At 30.6% G+C, this 19,261-nt stretch overlaps 1 protein-coding gene across 1 annotated transcript; it reads left to right on the forward strand.

The window, feature by feature from the left end:
* The first annotated feature begins 3,575 nt into the window (after positions 1-3,575).
* LOC129616522 (uncharacterized protein K02A2.6-like) lies at positions 3,576-9,511 on the forward strand. Its single transcript, XM_055532177.1, has 7 exons — positions 3,576-4,069; positions 4,732-4,940; positions 4,986-5,460; positions 5,539-5,826; positions 5,899-6,038; positions 6,105-7,418; positions 9,447-9,511. The coding sequence occupies exons 1-7, from the start codon at positions 3,576-3,578 to the stop codon at positions 9,509-9,511; spliced, it is 2,985 nt and encodes a 994-aa protein (XP_055388152.1).
* Positions 9,512-19,261: the final 9,750 nt, after the last annotated feature.

Here is a 19,261-nt window from a genome sequence, read left to right on the forward strand (position 1 = left end):
ATCAGATTTTAAATACAATTCGCATAGAATGTAATATTATTACAAGTTCTTTTATTAATAACAACAAAGCTCTACTATACACGAATTTTCGCCTGAAGTTGGTTCAGGTTATAAAATAATTGAGGTGCCCAAGAATGTAATCTATTTACCAGTTTGTGTTCGGGAATTAAGTACTCTAACTGTAAAACTAATTGATCAAGACGGTGAATTAATAAATATTCGAGAAGAAAAAATAACACTCTGATTGCATTTAAAAAAATTATCATAATGATAATATATAATACAGCTGCTGAACAAGAAAATCTTATTAATAATAGAGTAACGGCTGATATAATAACAAGAACAAAACAAAATCAAAAAAGAATATCATCTCTATCATCATCATCATCATCAGCATCATTATCCAAAAAGCCATTTAACAATAACCTTAAAAAGTTATCTGTTGTAAATAAAATATTTTTGAAAAGATTGGGTTGGACACTCATACTCACCATTTTTGAATTCATAAAATAAAATTTGTAAACAATGGTGTCTGTCATCTTTTTGAAGAAATACGTTACCTTTTGAATTTTATTGAAATTGATTCAACTAAAAAACTGGGACATGCTTCTGCATTGAAAAATTATATTTCTTTATCTAACAACAAGAATGATATGCTAAAAAATGCTTGGTGCCCACCCAAACCATGAAACCATTAATAAACATATTCAAAATAACATGGACTGTACCTCACATCATCACATCTGATGAAAATAAGTTACCATTATTAAAAATTGTTGATAATTCTAAACCCTTATCAATAAGTTTTCGTACTTGGGAAATGTATGAATATCCAAAATTAGCTGAAACTACACATCATATATGGTGTGTGAAAACCTCATCTCAGTTAGAAAAACCACGCTATATAATTTTGTATTGCAAACGGATAGAGAAAACAAAAAAGGAAAATATATTTCACAATATGATTATTGTCACTTAATAGATTACAAGGCTCATTTAAATGCAGAAACATAATATTCATATGAAAATTTAAATATATCATTTGAAAAAGACAAATATTCTATTTTTATCATATGTATACTGATTTTCAGACATCATATTATCAAGGTATTGAAAATTAATAAAGGATTGATTTTAAAAACAAAATCGGTTCCATTGTAGCTATAGATTGTACACATCAAAATGATTCACTTAAATCAGGAGCAGTAGATGTGCGATTGGAATTCAAAACATCTATTAATGTTCCAGCTTCTACATCAGCATATTGTTTTATACTTATTCATGACAGAATAGTTCAATACAATCCGTTGACCAGTGAAGTTCGAAAAATTAATTTATCAAAAAAAAATTATTGATGTTTCAATAATTTTTTATATTATTATGCATGTCATCACAATATATTTCATATATAAAACTATCTGTGTCAGTATATATTAAATTACAAATATTATTAAATTTAGGTTTCATGTAATTGTAATGAAAGTCATAAATTAATGCTTTTGAAATATCTAAAATTGCTGCCCCAATGTAAATTGGTTTATTGGCAATGTATTTCAGCATTACTTTATTCAACTGCTATCAAATTTTCGTTGAAGATTGCACAATTTTTAAAATATCAGCGATTTAGCACCATAACGACCTCCCCATTTTCTTACTAGTTTTACTCTAGCATGTTTTCTTGTATTCTCCATCGATTTTTCATAACAACCATTATTATATAATTTATTTTATTTTTATTTTTTTTATTTTATTTCAAAAAATTCTCTAAAAAGAGCCTAAGCTCATACAGAGTGTTCTCTTATTAATTATTTAATATTGTATAACAATTTGACTTTAAATTAAAAATTCTAGTAATAATTTCATATTGCTAAATGTGAGAAAAAAGAAAAAAACTTAATAAAAATTTAAACAAAATATAACAAAATTTATAAAAAGAAAAAAAAGTAAAAAGTAAGGAGAATAGAAAAAAAAAAAAGCAAAACTAGGTAGAAAATTTGAAAGTTACAACAGTTTAAAAAAAATGTTTATGTTTTCAATACTTTTCTAAGAAAAATGATTTAATGTTTTTCATTATTTTTGATGTATTGAAGTTATTAAAATCGATAATTTTTAATAATTTGTTGTACAGAATAGCACCTGAATTTAAAATAGGTTGTAAACCTTGTAAGTGTAATCCAGCATCAAATCGAATATTTTTAGCATTACGGGTGTTATAATTATGAATTTCATTGTTTGATGTTAATTTCACATTTGATTTGATATTATCAGCTTGAAAGTTGTGTATGTGGAGTGCTTGTAACGTACTTATTAAATCACGTATTTTTAAAACATTATAATTTTTATGTAATTCATTTGTAGGCGTTCTGTGATGTAATCTATGCAAATTTTTCAAAGCTTTATTTTGTACTTTTTGTATTGCATCCAGGTTTTTAACAAAGGTGTTACCCCATATTGCTATGCCATATGATATTTTACTATGAAATAAGCAATAGTAAATTTGCATTTTTAGATTTTCTGGTATTCTATTGCCAATTTTTTTGAAAATACCGGCAATTCTACTAAGTTTTTTGATAACATCATTACATTGAAGATTCCACACGAGGTCTTGATCAAAAATTACACCAAGATATTTATAAAAGGATACTTTTTCTAATATGACATTGCTGTATTTAATTTCAATTGTTTTATTGTTTGATTTGAGCATCATATACTTAGTTTTCGCCGTGTTAACAGTGAGTTTGTGTAGTTTCATCCAAGTCTCTATTTTAATCATGTCTTCGTTAGCTTTTTGTTGCAGGTCATCATATTTTTCGTCAGAATATACTACAACAATGTCATCTGCGTACATGTATAATTTGCCATTCAACTGTAGTTTTGAAAAACTGCTAATGTAACAGGAGAATAAGCCGGGACCCATCGAACTACCCTGGATTACACCAAATTCAATTGATCCTATTTCACTTTCAATTTGCTCGCATATTGTGTATTGTTTTCGGTTTTTGAAATAGTTTTTGAACCAAGCATATTCCCGACCTGTCACAACACACTCAAACAATATCCTTAATGTATTATGTTAATGAATTATATGTAAAACACCCCTAATGTTTAATAGTGTGAATCACACCTTATATTAAATAGCATTGCTGTACTTTATATTCAATTGTACTGTATATAGAACATATGCATATATTTTTATATTAAATATAAAAATCAGTCATAATAAACCAGTCTTAGAATAAGCATCTAATTTGTTTTATTTAAAAACTAATACATGGCGCAGCCGAGCCACATGTATTACAATGCGATTATTAATTATATTACATAAAAAAGTCCAATATTAAAGTTTAGTTATATGTACATTAATAAAATATTTACAATATTACGACTGAAAATTAGGAATTTTTAAATTTAAAAAAAAAAGAAAAAGCAGTTTATTATACATGATTAGCATATAAAATTTTACCACGTGCATGGGATTTGTAAAAGTTGAAAATAAGTCAACCTGCATGCATCAAGTCACAAGTAAACGAAAACGTGGCAGACCACCAAAAAGTGTAACTTATATTATAAACAAAATGGATTTTTTAAAAAAAATTGATGAGCTGGACCTAGAGGGTAATGTAGCTGACAATTGGAATACATTTATAGAAAATTTTGAAGTTTTTGAAGTAGCTGCAGAGTTAAATGCAAAGTCACCTGAAGTACAAGTAGCAATATTTTTAAACACGGCAGGTAAAGCTGCTTTAGAATTATTTAAAACACTTAATTTAAATGAAACAGCAAAAAACGATTTAAAAGCTGTAAAAGATGCTTTTAAAAATCATTGTACTCCGAAAAAGAATGAGGTTTTTGAATCATTTTTATTTCACACGCGTGATCAAAAACTTGGTGAACCGTTTGAGACTTTTCTGGTTGATTTAAAGAAATTAGTGAAAAGCTGCAATTTTAAAGATGAAGACAGAATGCTGAGGGATCGCATTGTAATAGGCATAGAAAATAAGGACCTGCAAAGAGAACTTCTGAAAACGCAATCGTTAACCGCTGATAAGGCAATTGAATTTTGTAAACAGTATGAGGCATCAAAACATCAAGTAAAACAAATGCGAGGTAATGTAAAAAATGTTGATGAAATTGCAAGACATCTGACCATTGGTGCAGTGGTTATGGCACCGGTCCTTTAACCGAAGGGTCTCGGGTTCAAACCCGATTTATTGAATAAAAATTATATTCAATATTATTATAACTTAATATACAATACTAATAAAAATATCATACAAGTAATTTTCAAATATTCCTAATATTCGATATTAAAAAAAAACTAAGAAAAATAAATAGTAAATATTAATAACCTCAAATAATTAATATATAAATAAAACCTACGGCAGGCTGGTCACCTACCTAGTTAAAACCCTATGACGCTATGAAACTAGTGCATGAGAAATCATGCACTAGCCCTATGCTCCTTCTAGGAGTGAACAAAGGAAAAAAAAAAAAAAAAAAAAAAACTAAGTCTGATAGTAATATGAATTCACGTAAGTTTAACAGAAATAATTTCAATAAAAATTCTAATAGCAATGTTCAAAATTATAGAAACAATAAAAATGCACATTTTGGAAAAATTAAATGTAGATTTTGTGATAATTTGCATGTCAAAAGTAGAAATGCTTGCCCAGCTTTTGGAAAGCAATGTAAAATTTGTAATAATCTACATCATTTTGCCACTTTTTGTAGATTCAAAGATAAAAATACAATGAAAACTGGTGTAAATCAAATAAAAGCTCATAATTATGATTCTGATTCAGACTGTGCATTTTTAAATGTTATTAATTTAAATAGTGATGACTCTTGGTATGAAAATGTGAAAATTGAATCCAATATATTTAAATTCAAATTAGATACTGGTGCAGATACCAATGTAATTCCTAAAACATTTTTAAATTGTTTGAAAAACATAAAAATTCAAAAAAATGATATAAAATTAAAAGCTTATAATGGTTCAAATATTGAGATGTTAGGTATAACTTATTTAAATGTTGTACATAAAAATATTAGCACAATATTAAAATTTTATATTGTTGATAGTGATAGTTGCATTTTGGGTTTGAATGCTTGTTCAAAATTAAAATTAATAAAGCGCATTGACCATCTAAATTTAGAAAATATAAATGATTTACTTGCGAAATATAATGATGTTTTTGAGGGTAGTGGATGTTTTATAAAAAATTTCTCAATTGATTTAAAAAGTGGTGCTATACCTGTGGCTAGACCAGCTAGACGTATACCACAAATGCTAAGAAAACCCTTAAAAGATGAGTTAGAGCGGTTATGTAATAAAAAAGCGATAGAGAAGGTTGAAACTTCATCTGATTGGGTTTCAAATCTCGTTATAATTGAAAAACCTAATGGTAAAATTAGATTATGTTTGGATCCTCAGGATCTTAATAAAAATATTAAGGAAAGGTATTATGAAATTCCTTCATTTGAAGATATTAAATTGAAATTTTGTAATAAAAAATTATTTTCGGTATTTGATTGCAGGGAAGGGTTCTACCAAATTGAATTAAATGAATATTCTAAGTCATTATGTACTTTTAGTACGCCATTTGGGCTTTATAGGTTTACTAAACTGCCTTTTGGATTAAAAATTGCACCTGAGGCATTCCAAAAATTGAATGAACAGAATTTTGGCGACATTCCAAATGTAATCGTTTATATTGATGACCTTTGTATAGCTGCAAGTAATGAAAAGGAACATGATGAAACTGTTAAATTAGTAATGGACAGAGCTAGAGGACTTAATGTTAAATTTAACAAAGATAAGTTACAGTATAGAAAAAATGAAATTTACTTTCTTGGCCATAAAATAAATGAATGTGGGGTAGCATGTGACATGAATAGGATGCAAGCAATTGAAAATTTAGAAAATCCAAAAAATAAAAAGGACTTACAGAAATTAATGGGCTTTATTAATTATATGGGTAGTTTTATACCTAACTTGGCTGAAGTATCAGCACCCCTTAGAGCTCTTTTAAAGAATGGTGTTTTATTTAGATGGGATAAAATTGAAATTGAATGTTTAAATAGAATAAAATTATTAATTAAAGATTCGCCCACTCTGAAACATTTTGATTTTACTGAACCTATTTCTATTCAGACTGATGCATCGAGGAGTGGATTGGGTGCATGTCTAATGCAAAAAGGAAGACCAGTTTGTTTTGCATCCAGAAGCATGACTGAAACTGAAATTAATTATCCCCAAATTGATAAGGAATTTCTGGCGGTAGTTTATGAATGTAAAAAGTTTCACAATTATATTTATGGTAGAAAAATTGAGATCATTACGGACCATAAACCCTTATTAGGAATTATGGCGAAAAAATATTATAGCATACCTTCCCCTAGATTGCAAAGGCTTAAACTTAAATTAGAAAAATACAATTTAAATTTTAGATACTGCCCAGGCAAATATATGTTTATAGCCGATTTTTTATCAAGAAATTTTAAAACGGAAAAGCAAGAATGTGAAGAAATGAATGGTCTGTCTGATATGATACACACAATAAATGTAAGTGATGAAAAGAAAAAAATTTTTCAGGATGAGACTTTAAATGATGAAATTTTAAAGGATTTATTTAAAACAATTAATGATGGTTGGCCTGTAAGAAAAGAATTATTATGTGAAAAACTGAAACCTTTTTGGAAAAATAGAAATGATCTTTTTGTAGTTGATGGATTAATATTTTTGAACGACCGTATTTTTGTACCCAAATCTTTAAGAGATGACGTATTATATCAATTACATTTACCACATCTGGGTGTTGAAAAAACTAAAAGTAGAGCTAGATCTATTGTATATTGGCCAACCATGAATTTAGAAATTGAAGAGTTAATTCATAAGTGCAACATTTGTGAAAAATACAAATATTCGGAACCCAGGGAGCCTTTAATCAATCATGATATACCTGAAATGCCATTTAGTAAAATAGGATTAGATATTATGGAATTAAATGCTAAGTCGTTTTTAATTATAGGAGACTACTACTCAAAATATTTGGATATTATACCATTGTATAATAAAACAGCTAGAACTATTATTGAGAAATTAAAGGTAGTGTTTTCATATCACGGTATTCCCAATATTGTAATAGCAGATAATATGCCTTTCAATTCATACTTGTTTAAGGAGTTTGCAAAGAAATATGATTTTAAAATTATCACGAGTAGTCCATTGTACCCAAAATCGAATGGATTTGCTGAAAAAATGGTAGGTATTTCTAAAAGACTTTTGAAAAAAACGAAGGAATCAAACAATGATTTATGGCTTTCATTACTCGAATATCGGAATACACCTATTAAGGGCTCTTGTTTGTCGCCAGTTGAAATTTTAATGGGTAGAAAAACCAGAACTTTGCTACCTGGTAAACAAATTTTTTTTAAGAATTATAATAATAAAAATAATAACGTTATTAAAACAATTGATAATAATAATAAAAGAAATAAAATGTATTATGATAGGAATGTAAAATATAAAAATAATTTTTTTGGAGGGCAAGAAGTATATATTAGAAATAATAATGAATGGGTACCTGCTACAATAAAAAGCAAAGATAAATCACCACGTTCATATTGGATTCAATTTAATGATAAAATTTTTAGAAGAAATTCGAATTTTATAAGAAAACGTCACAATTAAAATGTAAAAACTTGAATCACATTGAATTTTGATAAATTTAAATAAAATACATATATGTATGTATATAATGTACATATACATGTATAATGTAAATTATTACGATGAATAAATATTTTTATATATAATGAATTTCTATTCCAAAATAGTCTTTAATGAAAAGTTGCAGAAATTGAAATTTAAATTGAAATTTGAATACCAACTTAGTTAAATATTTTTGATAATTTTTTATAATAAGTAAATTGGATTAATAGATATAATCAATAAATTAAAATTTATTATGTATAGTTTTGAAATTGAAATTTATTTTAAAATAAAATTTAGTATTTTTAAATATAAATTTAAATTTAAAAAAGGGGAGATGTATTATGTTAATGAATTATATGTAAAACACCCCTAATGTTTAATAGTGTGAATCACACCTTATATTAAATAGCATTGCTGTACTTTATATTCAATTGTATTGTATATAGAACATATGCATATATTTTTATATTAAATATAAAAATCAGTCATAATAAACCAGTCTTAGAATAAGCATCTAATTTGTTTTATTTAAAAACTAATACACTTAATAAAGTGGTTCTGTCCACAGTGTCGAAAGCCTTTGACAGATAAAAAAACACCAAACACACTTTCTTTTTCATAGACACCTGGTTTTGAATGTAAGAAACAACATCAAAAAGATCTGAGTTTGTGTTTGATTTTCTTGTAAAACCGTACTGCGCATCAGAAACGAGATTGTTATTTCTCAGGTGTTCATTTAGTTCACTTATAACGTAAGTCTCCAATAACTTACTAAGAGTAGATGCTAAGGAAATCGGTCTAAAGTTGTTGATGTCTGACTTATCTCCGGTTCTTTTATAGATAGGTATTACCTTAGTAATTTTTAGTTGGTCTGGCACAATACATTGTTCAATACTCGCAGTAATGAACTTCATAATGGGATTCGTTAGCTCATTTTTACATTGCTTGGCAACCCAAGAAGATATATTGTCAGTACCACTGCTTTTAGATGTAGATAATGAATCAATTAGTTTAATTGTTTTCGTGATGTTAATTTTGTTTAAGAAAAATTTCGAAGATGTTCGATTTTGCGGAAAGTAAATTGAATCATAATTTTTAGCCATATTCATACCAACATTACAATACATTTTGTTAAAACTATTAATTTTTTGTAGTTTTTCATTGTCTGAAAATTCACTTTCGAAAAATTCGTTATGACATTTAGCAGCTCCATCTGTTATAATTTTCTTAATATAGTTCCAAGTTTTTTCAGAATTGTTTTTATATTTACTGAAATAATAGTAATCATATTGTTTTTGTTTTATACGTTTGACTTGCGTTAATTTATTAAGCCAATAATGATACTTGTTTTTCAAACCCTCATTATTTAGATTTTTTATATGCTTTCTATGCCAATAATTTTTTGTGCGTATCAATTGTAGACATTCTTCGTCAATCCATGGCTTACTAAATTTAGCTAATTTTTTACTTTTATGATTGTTTGTGGCAACACTCAAAACATTTTGAAGCACAGTTTGAAAATTTGTGTAAAATATTTGACAATCATTTGAAGTTGTATCAATATGACAGTTTCGCAGCTGGTTTTGAACAGTATTTATATTTATTATTTTTTTTTTATTTTGTATATTGAAATCTACATTAGAAATAATTTTATGGTCAACAACTTCCGTAATAATCATTGAGTGATCAGACAAATCAGTAAATAAGTTCATTATATTTATCTTTTCAGTTTTCCCGTTGGTAAGAATATGGTCTAGACATGAATTTGATGCAGGTCTTGTTACAAAATCATAACAAAAGCCAAAGCCATTTGATTCAACAATTGATATGTACTTGTTCACACTTTTATCATTTGTACAACGAATATCAAAATTAAAGTCTCCCATAATAATTGCATTATTTTTGCTAAAATTGTTTAGGTGAGAATCGAATATATGGAGAAAATTAAGTAAATTTTGTGATTCATTATTTGGGGGTCTGTATATTGCGGAAAAATCGAATTTCATGTTGTTGTTGTTTAATTGAAGAGACAAAAAACTATTGCATTCATCATTAAATTTCGTAATCGAATCTGTGTTATAATTTATTGAATCATGTATGAACAAGCCCACACCCCCACCAAGTCTTTTAGAACGACAAGAAAACTCCTTTTTATAATGCGGTATATTTACAGTGTCTATATCTTTATCTAGTATCCAAGATTCCGTAAACACAATTAAATGTATAGTTGTAGATAAACTATCAAGCATATACGTAATACTATCTAATTTATACTTCAAACTACGTATGTTGATATACATTATTTTTAGTGAATTAGAAAAATTAAAGTAAACTTCGTTCAAACTGTTGCATTGCACCAAATTTGCTTGGGATGTAAATGGTAAATCGTAATGTTCTATCTCGTCTCTTGGAATGTTGTAAATTTATTAAAATCACTGTCACTATAAATACGGACAGTGCGAGACGCTTCGTTATGTTTTACAAGGATTTTACCATCCCTCACCCATGCAAATTGTATTGTTTTCAATCTTTTCAGCTCTCTTGCTCTTTTAAATAAAGAATTAAAGTAAGGAGATAACTTTTCGTTTATGAAAATATTCTGAGAATTGATATTGACATTGTGAAAAATTTTCTTCGCTTCTAATGTTACTTCCTTTCGAGTATCGAGAATTTTCTTTCTAATCTTCGAACTATTAAGTTTCACTATGATTTTCTTTGGCTCACCTGAATATTTCGAATGTTGTGTTCCAAAATAGACTTGATCAATATCTCTGTCGACAACTTCAACACCAAGCGCTGTTGTAATGCTTTGAACCACTTTGCTAGGTGAAACGTTTGGAATTTCACCTACACCTACAATTTCTATATACTTTCTAAACTGACGTTGTTTCATCACTTCCATGGTTATTTTATTCATCTTAATATCCTGTTTTAGGCTATCAATTTCGCATCGTAATTCAGTGTTTTCCTGGACTAGAGAATTGAGTGTTTCCTTACATTCTTTGATGTCGTTCTGAACTTGCTCAAATCTTAAATCATGTTTAGATAACATTTCGATTACATCATCCAATTTCTTGACCATATCTGTGTTATCTTCCAGTCTATTATGAACTGCTTTAATGTTATTCTGTGTTGGCGTGTTGTTAATGTTAATTGCCATAGATTTGCGTTCTTTCCTTTTTCTGATACATAAAAGGCAGAACCAACATTCCTCAGGATCTGGAGCAATTTTGTTAAAATCTTCAATGGATAATCCTGTGCACTCACAATGGAACCACTTTTTACAGTCCCCATCACATTGAAGTTTTTTATGGTTTTTATTTACATTTTTCCCACATTTAGCACATAGATTTTTACCCGACATGTTAGCTGTCAAATTTATTTACTGAAAATTTATATCGTTAACTATCAAAATAATTAGTTGATGAAGCGCGTAATTTTGTATTAAAATCAATATATGGCTTAAGCCAAGCTGATTGACTAAATACAAGGACAGCTTTAATTTTAAACCACATGGTAATGCCTGCTTTAATGCTCTATAATGAATTGCATATTTTTCTTTATCAAATAGAGGAGCAACTAATTTCTTTTGATTAGAATTATTTAGTGTCATGGACTGACAACAAAATGGAATATCAGAATGAAAATCATGTAATTCTTTAGGATATTGTAAATCCCCTTCAAAGAAGTAACCTGTAGTTGAGTCATCTTAAAAAACTTGAAGAAAAGAAAGCAAAATGAATCAATCAAACTTAATATATAAAATATATTGCTAAGAGCGTGAAGCGTGCTATGTAGGACAAACAAAACAATGTTTAAAAAATAGACTAAATTAACATAAATATGATTGTAAAATACAAAACATTTATAAAACAGATAGAACAGCACTAGCACAACATCATTTTAACCATAATCATACTATTAATTTCAAGGAAACACAAATAGTAGACAGAGAGAAAAATTGGTGTAAGAGGAATATAAGTGAAATGATACACATAGAATTAAACAAAACCAACATAAATTAGAAAACATATAAAAATAACTTAAATTCATTTTATAAATCTGTAATTATGAAATTTCAAAAAATTAAAACAAGCGGTAACCCCAACAGAGTAAACAATATTTGAAAACAACAAACAGCTGATTCGTGATATTTTTATTCTTATTTTTATTTTTAATATAGTTTAAATTTTGTAAGAGTCTAGTTTTGTTCCATTTACAATTTATATGTTATTTATTAAAAAAGAAAAACTGACGATTTTTAAAAATTTTATTAAATTCATTTATTAAAGCTATTGAATTACTAAATTATGTTAAAATCAAATTAAAATTTGTTCATTAACTTAATGTAAGTATACATATAAGAAATGTATGACATATTGTAAAGACATTATTATCATATAAAATTATTATTTTAGCCCTGATGAAGATTTAAAACTAAATCGAAACGTTGGTGAAAAGTTAAAGAACATTGTTTTATTTGTCCTAGGCCAGACTACATAAAAATTTTAAATACTAAAATTAAAGGACGCTACAATTAGAACTTCAATATGTCTCTTATTAGCTTATGTCAAACCACTTCTAATACCCCGCTCATTAATTAAAGCATATCAATATCAGTCAGTAATTCTAATTTGACATTTGTTAATTTTAGCATCGCATCCCACGTATAGGATGGAATTGTTTTATAGTGAGCAGGGTCTAGTTTATGGGTAGTCAAATAACTAACTCTAAAATTCTTAAAAATATCAGCTAAAAGTAGAACATCTGTTTTTAAGAAAAGGTCAGAATAATCACCCAAGTTTTTTATTTCAAATTCCCTCCATACTTATTTTATTATAAAAGCAATGTTTTTCGGGTAAATTTTCCTCAAAAAACTTGTTAAAATTGTAAGGGTAGACACCCTTACGTTTTAGTAAATCTAAATTTTTGTTTTTAAAAATTTCAAATTCTTTTTCAAGAATTGGAAAATAGGTAGAAATTGAAGTTAAATGCTCTAAAATACTGTTTAGAAATTTGAAAGAGTCTATGAACTTATAATTTATTTTGCAATTGTTGACCAATATTGTAAATGCTGTATATTTTCCTTTGCACTACAGATATTCTATTAGAAAGACCAACAATTTCTTTTATTAGGAAGTGAGAATTGTAGGACGACAAATTATGAAAGATTATTGGTATGCATAAGTCACTAAAATCTTGTTCACAAATATGACACGTACTAGCTTGAATGAAATTAAAATTTTTATCACTCGACAAATTCATTTTGACGGGTGATTTAATATCAGATGATATTAAAGTTGCTATGAGATCTAATTCATTCATAAACCATTTAATACAATCTACTCCTCGGTAACTTTTACACACATTATAACTCGATGGAAAAGATGTTTTTATATAAACATCAATGAAACATGGTATATGTTCTTGATAATAACTATTATTAATTTCACTATTTCCATTTCCAATGGGTCGTAATATACATTCAATAACTGCATATATTACAAATGGTACCATTAACTTATTTTTATAATTCTTAAAGCTAACTCTTCTATTTTTATTTTTTGGTAAAACAATTTCACCCATATTTTGATTATAGCAGTTTTCCAAATGTTTTATTTATTTCTCTTTTTCTTTAAAGTAGTGAAGACATCTATTGTAAAAGTGTTTTCCGAGACCATTACAATTGATGGAACTGCCTATAGTAATTTAGATAATTCCTTGTAATTTAGATAAATATACATAATGCTGTTGAAAAAGAATTTTATCATCCTCCTCCTCCTCATCCTGTACTTCTTTCAATAAAAGTAAATTTATATGTCTGCGATTTTGTTGAACATGCTTGGATATTCTTAATGGTAATACCTTTCTATTTTTTCTGTGTTCACCTTATTAGCTTGATCATCATCATAATAGTTAACGTAGTTGTCGTCTTTTTTAGGATTGTAGGAACAGTACACATTGATTGAAAGATTGTTATTTTTTTCAAATATTGATATTGGCTCCGACGACATTGGAAGAGTTACATTTTGCAAATTTAGCACGTCCTGATAATTCGGACTGGGTCGACAGGGATTGATATTTGTAGGACATAATGAAAACACAATAGCCCAAGCAAGGCATGTGTCGCCCTTATTTTGAATATTTATAATAGCATGCTTACAAAGTAATTCAGATGGTTTTGGTAAATAAGAGCTTCCAATTATTAGGGATAACTTATTAACGTTTATTATTACGTTAATTATTGCGGACAAAAGGATTTAGTACCCCAGGTGGTAATTCAACTACGTTGGAGAATCCACCCTCTTCGGAGGTCGGCTCTATGGATTCTGTTGAGAGCCATTTATTGCATATTCAGGAGGAACGCGAAAACCCGGCGTTCACCACCTACATCTGATGTGCGGATTTTAGAAAAGAATAGAAATATAGAAGGTGGACTACCGAACATTCAAGCTCCACAGACCAATAAGGGTATAAACATGAGTAAAGCTCAAGACAAAGAAAGTAATGATCAGAATGCTGACATACACAAAAGGATTAGCCAACTGGAACAGCTCTGTGTGGCTTTGAAAAGCGAGGTTCTTCAACTGAGGGCTGAAAATGAGAAGCTAAAGAAAGAGAAGCATACGCAAATTACAAACAATAAGTTTAATGTGGGCAGTCATAAAGAAAAAGACGCTGCACCACGAGCAAAGCAGGTGAGGTCAGTCCTACACGCCTACTCAACAGATGAGGAGGAACTCGCCAGAGAAACGGATTGGATCCTAAAACAAAAGAGGCCCAGTAAAAAAAGAAAAGCCGAATCGTCTCCGGAAGTGGTTCAGGTGACAACCAACGCTGAGAAAGCGGATGTTCCTGATTCTAAAAGTCGAGGCAATGTCACGAAAAACTCTAGGTCGCTGCCAGTAGTCATAAGTAATGTGGTTGACTATAATAAAATAGAGTCAACATTAAAAAATAAGGACATCAATTATAAGATTAAAATGATGAACAACAATCAATTTAAGCTTATTGTAAATTCCGAAATGGACTACAGGAATCTTACCAGAGCCATGAATGGATCTGGACTAGAATGGCATACCTATGAAAACAAGCAGGCCAGACCAATAAAAGTCATGGTAAGAGGTCTTCACCCCAGTTGTAAACCGGAAGATATAAAGGAAGACCTAAGTTCTAGGGGTTACAAGATCTTAGATGTAACCAATAAAATTAAAAAAATGAAAGAAAATGGGAAAAACATTATGGTGCCTCTACCGCTGTTTATGTTAACATTCTCAAATGAAGAAGAGATGAAAAAAATTTATGAAATCGTTTACATAAACAGGATGAAAGTTAGGATAGAGGCACTTCGAAAGGACAGGACCATACCGCAGTGTAAAAGGTGTCAAAGGTATGAGCATACACAAAAATTTTGCCAGAGAGAACCGAATTGTGTTAAATGTGCAGGCAGACACTTAACATCAGATTGCAGTAAGCCAAAGGGTACTGCAGCAAAGTGTTCCAATTGCTTGGAGGCCCACCATGCAAACTATAGGGGATGCCTTGTAGCTAAGAAACTGCAAAAACGTAGAAATTTGAACAACAACAACAACCTGAAGAATTCTGAACGGCCACCGAGGAAATTCACCTCGAGAATAGTCTCAAAAGATGTAACATACAGGGACATTCTCCAAACGAAAACTGATGACGGTGGCACGAGCAATAAAACAAGGGCCAGTGACGTGAATGTTTTGTATAAAATGCAAAATATGATGCATGCTAGATATGATGGACAAAATCTCTCAGAGATTGCGTATTTTAGAGAGCGAGGGGAAAAAATCGAATACCAAAAGACCTGGTAAATGATGGCACGAGGTAATTTTAAAATAGCAACATGGAATTGCAATGGTATTATTAATAAAAAGGACATGCTTGAAGTTTTTCTGCATACACAGAATATAGACGTGTGCCTCGTAACTGAAACACATATGACCTTAAGAAGCAGGATTCGGTTTCCAGGTTATAGAATTTACAACTCGAACCATCCTGGAAATATAGCGAAGGGCGGAACGGCGATAATAATAAAGGAAAATGTGGTGCATTGCGATCTGCACCAGATGCAAACCGAGGGAATGCAAATGACAGCGGTTCAGATCACTTCGACTAAGAAAAAATTTAGAGTGGCTGCATTATATTGTCACCCTAGATTTAAAATTACGGCAGAAATGTTTCAATGCGTTCTGACAGACCTGGGCGATAGATTTATATTGGGGGGTGACTTTAACGCCAAGCACACTGATTGGGGTTCAAGGCATACTTCAACTAGAGGAAGAGAACTTAGGACAGCAATTGGCGGCACGGGCTGCCTTTTTCACTCTACTGCGAAGCCAACGTATTGGCCAACCGATGTTAATAAGTGTCCAGATTTAATAGATTTCTTCATAACAAACGGATTGCGAAAAATTTCATCGAGGTACATGATAACTACGATCTTGACTCCGATCATTCGGTGGTTATTCTTGTACTTAAGGAAAATATAGTTATGAAAAGAGCGAAACCTGCGCTGACAAATGGAACTACAGATTGGTCAAGATTTCGCCTAGAGATTGAACGACAAATAGATCTAAAGAAAAGAATAAGAACGACCCAGCACATAGATGAGGAGGCCGAAAACTTTACTAAAATTATTCAAAATGCGGCTTGGAGTAGTTCCAAAATTAACGTTATTAGGAGGGGGGGCATTAACTATCCCCCACATATACTAGCAAAAGTAAAACGAAGCAGACGGGCGAGAAAAAGGTGGCAGCAAACGCGTGATCCTGCTGATAAAACCAGATATAATCATGAATCGCAGCAACTAAGACGCTGTATTAGAAAATACAAAGAGGATTCGGTTGCTGATTATGTTCAAAATTTAACGGCGTGAGAGAAAACCAATTAGTCACTGTGGAGGGCAACAAAGAAAATGAAGCAACCTATCAAACATCTCGCTCCTATTAAAAACAAAGATGGAAAGTGGGCAAAAACTGACAAGGACAAGGCAAATGCGTTTGCGGATCATTTGGCCGATATATTCTACCCGCATGACAGCCGGAGCGTGTATGAAAATGAGGAATCTGCTTTTGTTGGGGATAGCGTGACTATTCCAATTGTCAGGGAAAGAGATGTTATAGAAGAAATTAGGGCTCTTAAACCTAGGAAGGCCCCAGGATTTGACCTAATAACGGCCGATATTTTGAAAGAATTACCCAAAAGGGGTATAACGATGCTTACGCGCCTAATAAATGCGTGAATAAGGTTCAAAAACGTGCCTGAAATTTGGAAAGTTGCAGAGATAATCATGCTGCACAAACCTTGCAAACCTATAGACAGGGCGACTTCTTATAGACCAATCTCTTTGTTGCCAATGATTTCAAAACTACTAGAGAAACTTTTATTGAGAAGACTCCAGCCTATAATTGAAAGTAAAAGGTTTATCCCGAATCATCAATTTTCACTGGAAGAAAAAGCAGTATGTTCTATCATATTTTTGGACGCAGCCCAGGCCTTCGATAAGGTTTGGCATTGTGGATTAATAAATAAACTTAGGCGATTACTACCAAGGCAGTATGTTGACCTGCTCGAATCTTACCTGACTAATAGGGTATTTCGAGTTAAACAGGAAGAGGAGTACTCTTCGCTTAGGGATATCAAGTCGGGGGTACCACAGGGGAGTATATTGAGCCTGATATTATACTTGCTATAACCGTGTGATATTCCTGAATCGGAAGGAGTGACAACAGCTACATTTGCTGATGATGCAGCAGTTATCGCAATTGGACGAAATGAAAATGATTCCACACAAAAATTGCAAAGGGCCAGTGATGAGATCTCAAAATGGACTAGAAAGTGGAATATAAAACTTAACGAGGTGAAATCAGTACATGTAAATTTCACTAATAGTAAAATTGACAATTCATTTTCGGTTCAAATAAATGGCGTCTTGATTCCGTCCGCAAACACGGCGAAGTATTTGGGAATGACGTTGGACGCGAAGCTCAGGTGGAAGGAGCACATAAAGAAAAAGAGATCTCAACTAGAGGAGGAATACAGAAAGTTTGAATGGCTTTTGGGGAGGCGTTCTAAATTGACGATATACAACAAAGTTTTGATATATAATCAAATATTTAAGCCTGTCTGGGCTTACGGTATTCAGTTGTGGGGCTGCGCTGCGCAGACTCATATCCAATCTATACAAAGATTTCAAAATAGGGTATTACGGGACATTGTAAACGCCCCTTGGTATGTCCGTAATGCCGATAAAAACAGGGATCTCACGATCCTAAGTGTCACAGACGAAATTAAAAAGCAAGTAGCCAATCATAAAATGCGTTTATCCAATCATGTCAATATCGAGGCGGCTCGATTGGTTGACAATCAAAACTTTGTTAGGAGACTTAAACGTACGAGACCTCTCGAGTTAGTTTAAAGTTTTTTATCTGGAACAATGAGTACTTAGTACACTATTGTGCCAGATCAAGAGCTTGTAAATAATCAAAAGAGTTAGAGCAAAATTAATGGTTAGTCGTTCCGACTAGTTTTATACTTTATTTTGAGGAGGGTGTTTTTTAGTGGATTAAAGTTCCACACTACTGCTTTTCGTCTGACAGTGTCTTTCGAGATTTTTCACAAAAAAAATTATTGCGGACAGTGTCCAACCATTATCTCTTTCTTGAAATTTTTCCAGTTATCTTAATAAAACTTCTACTATATTTTTACCGACCGTATTGTGTAAACAATAGGTAGGTTATGTGATGGCAACAAATTTTGCATATTGAGTTTTTGGTGGAAATGCACTTCTCCATAGTAGGGAAGTGTAAGTAAACTATTTTTAGCAACCTGTCGATCTGTTGGTCTGCCGGTCTATCGGTCTGTGTGTGCACGCGTGTATCTCAAGTTCGGCTCAACCGATTTTGATGAAATTTTATATGTAAGTTTATTTCGACCATGGCACGGATTGATCAACTTTTGGGATATATCAGGCCTCGGGAACTGCACTTTTTAGAGGGCCTGTTTTACATTTATAACCATATTGAAGAAACTATTCAACCGATTTGCTTGAAATTATATATATAAGCTTCACTCAACCGTCCGCAAAACCTCCTAACTTTTAGAACAAATCAGGTGTCAACAACTGGACGTTTACTACGGGCCAAATATACATTTTTGCGTATATAAAGAGAAATAATCAACCGATTTCATTGAAATTTAATATTTAAGTTCGTATTGAAACAATGAACATATAAATTTTTTGGAAAGATCAGGGCTCAAAAACTGATTTGCGGGCCGATTTTACATTTTTCACTATATCTACGGAACGAATCGATTGAATTTCTTGAAATTTGATATTTGAGTTCTGGCTGTTACCGAAACTAACTGGTCAGCATTTCAGTGAATTCGCGTAGCACAAAGCGAAACTCTACTAAGAGCCAAATTTACATTTTTGTAGGTATGTTAACTATAAGCTTATTAATGACCTGAAAATTTGAAAGAAGTATTTAACAGACATTTTTATAATATTCTTTA

This window comes from Condylostylus longicornis, unplaced genomic scaffold (genome assembly GCF_029603195.1).
Source record: "Condylostylus longicornis isolate FDR11 unplaced genomic scaffold, ASM2960319v2 ptg000234l, whole genome shotgun sequence".
In the NCBI taxonomy this organism is placed as follows: Eukaryota; Metazoa; Arthropoda; class Insecta; order Diptera; family Dolichopodidae; genus Condylostylus; species Condylostylus longicornis.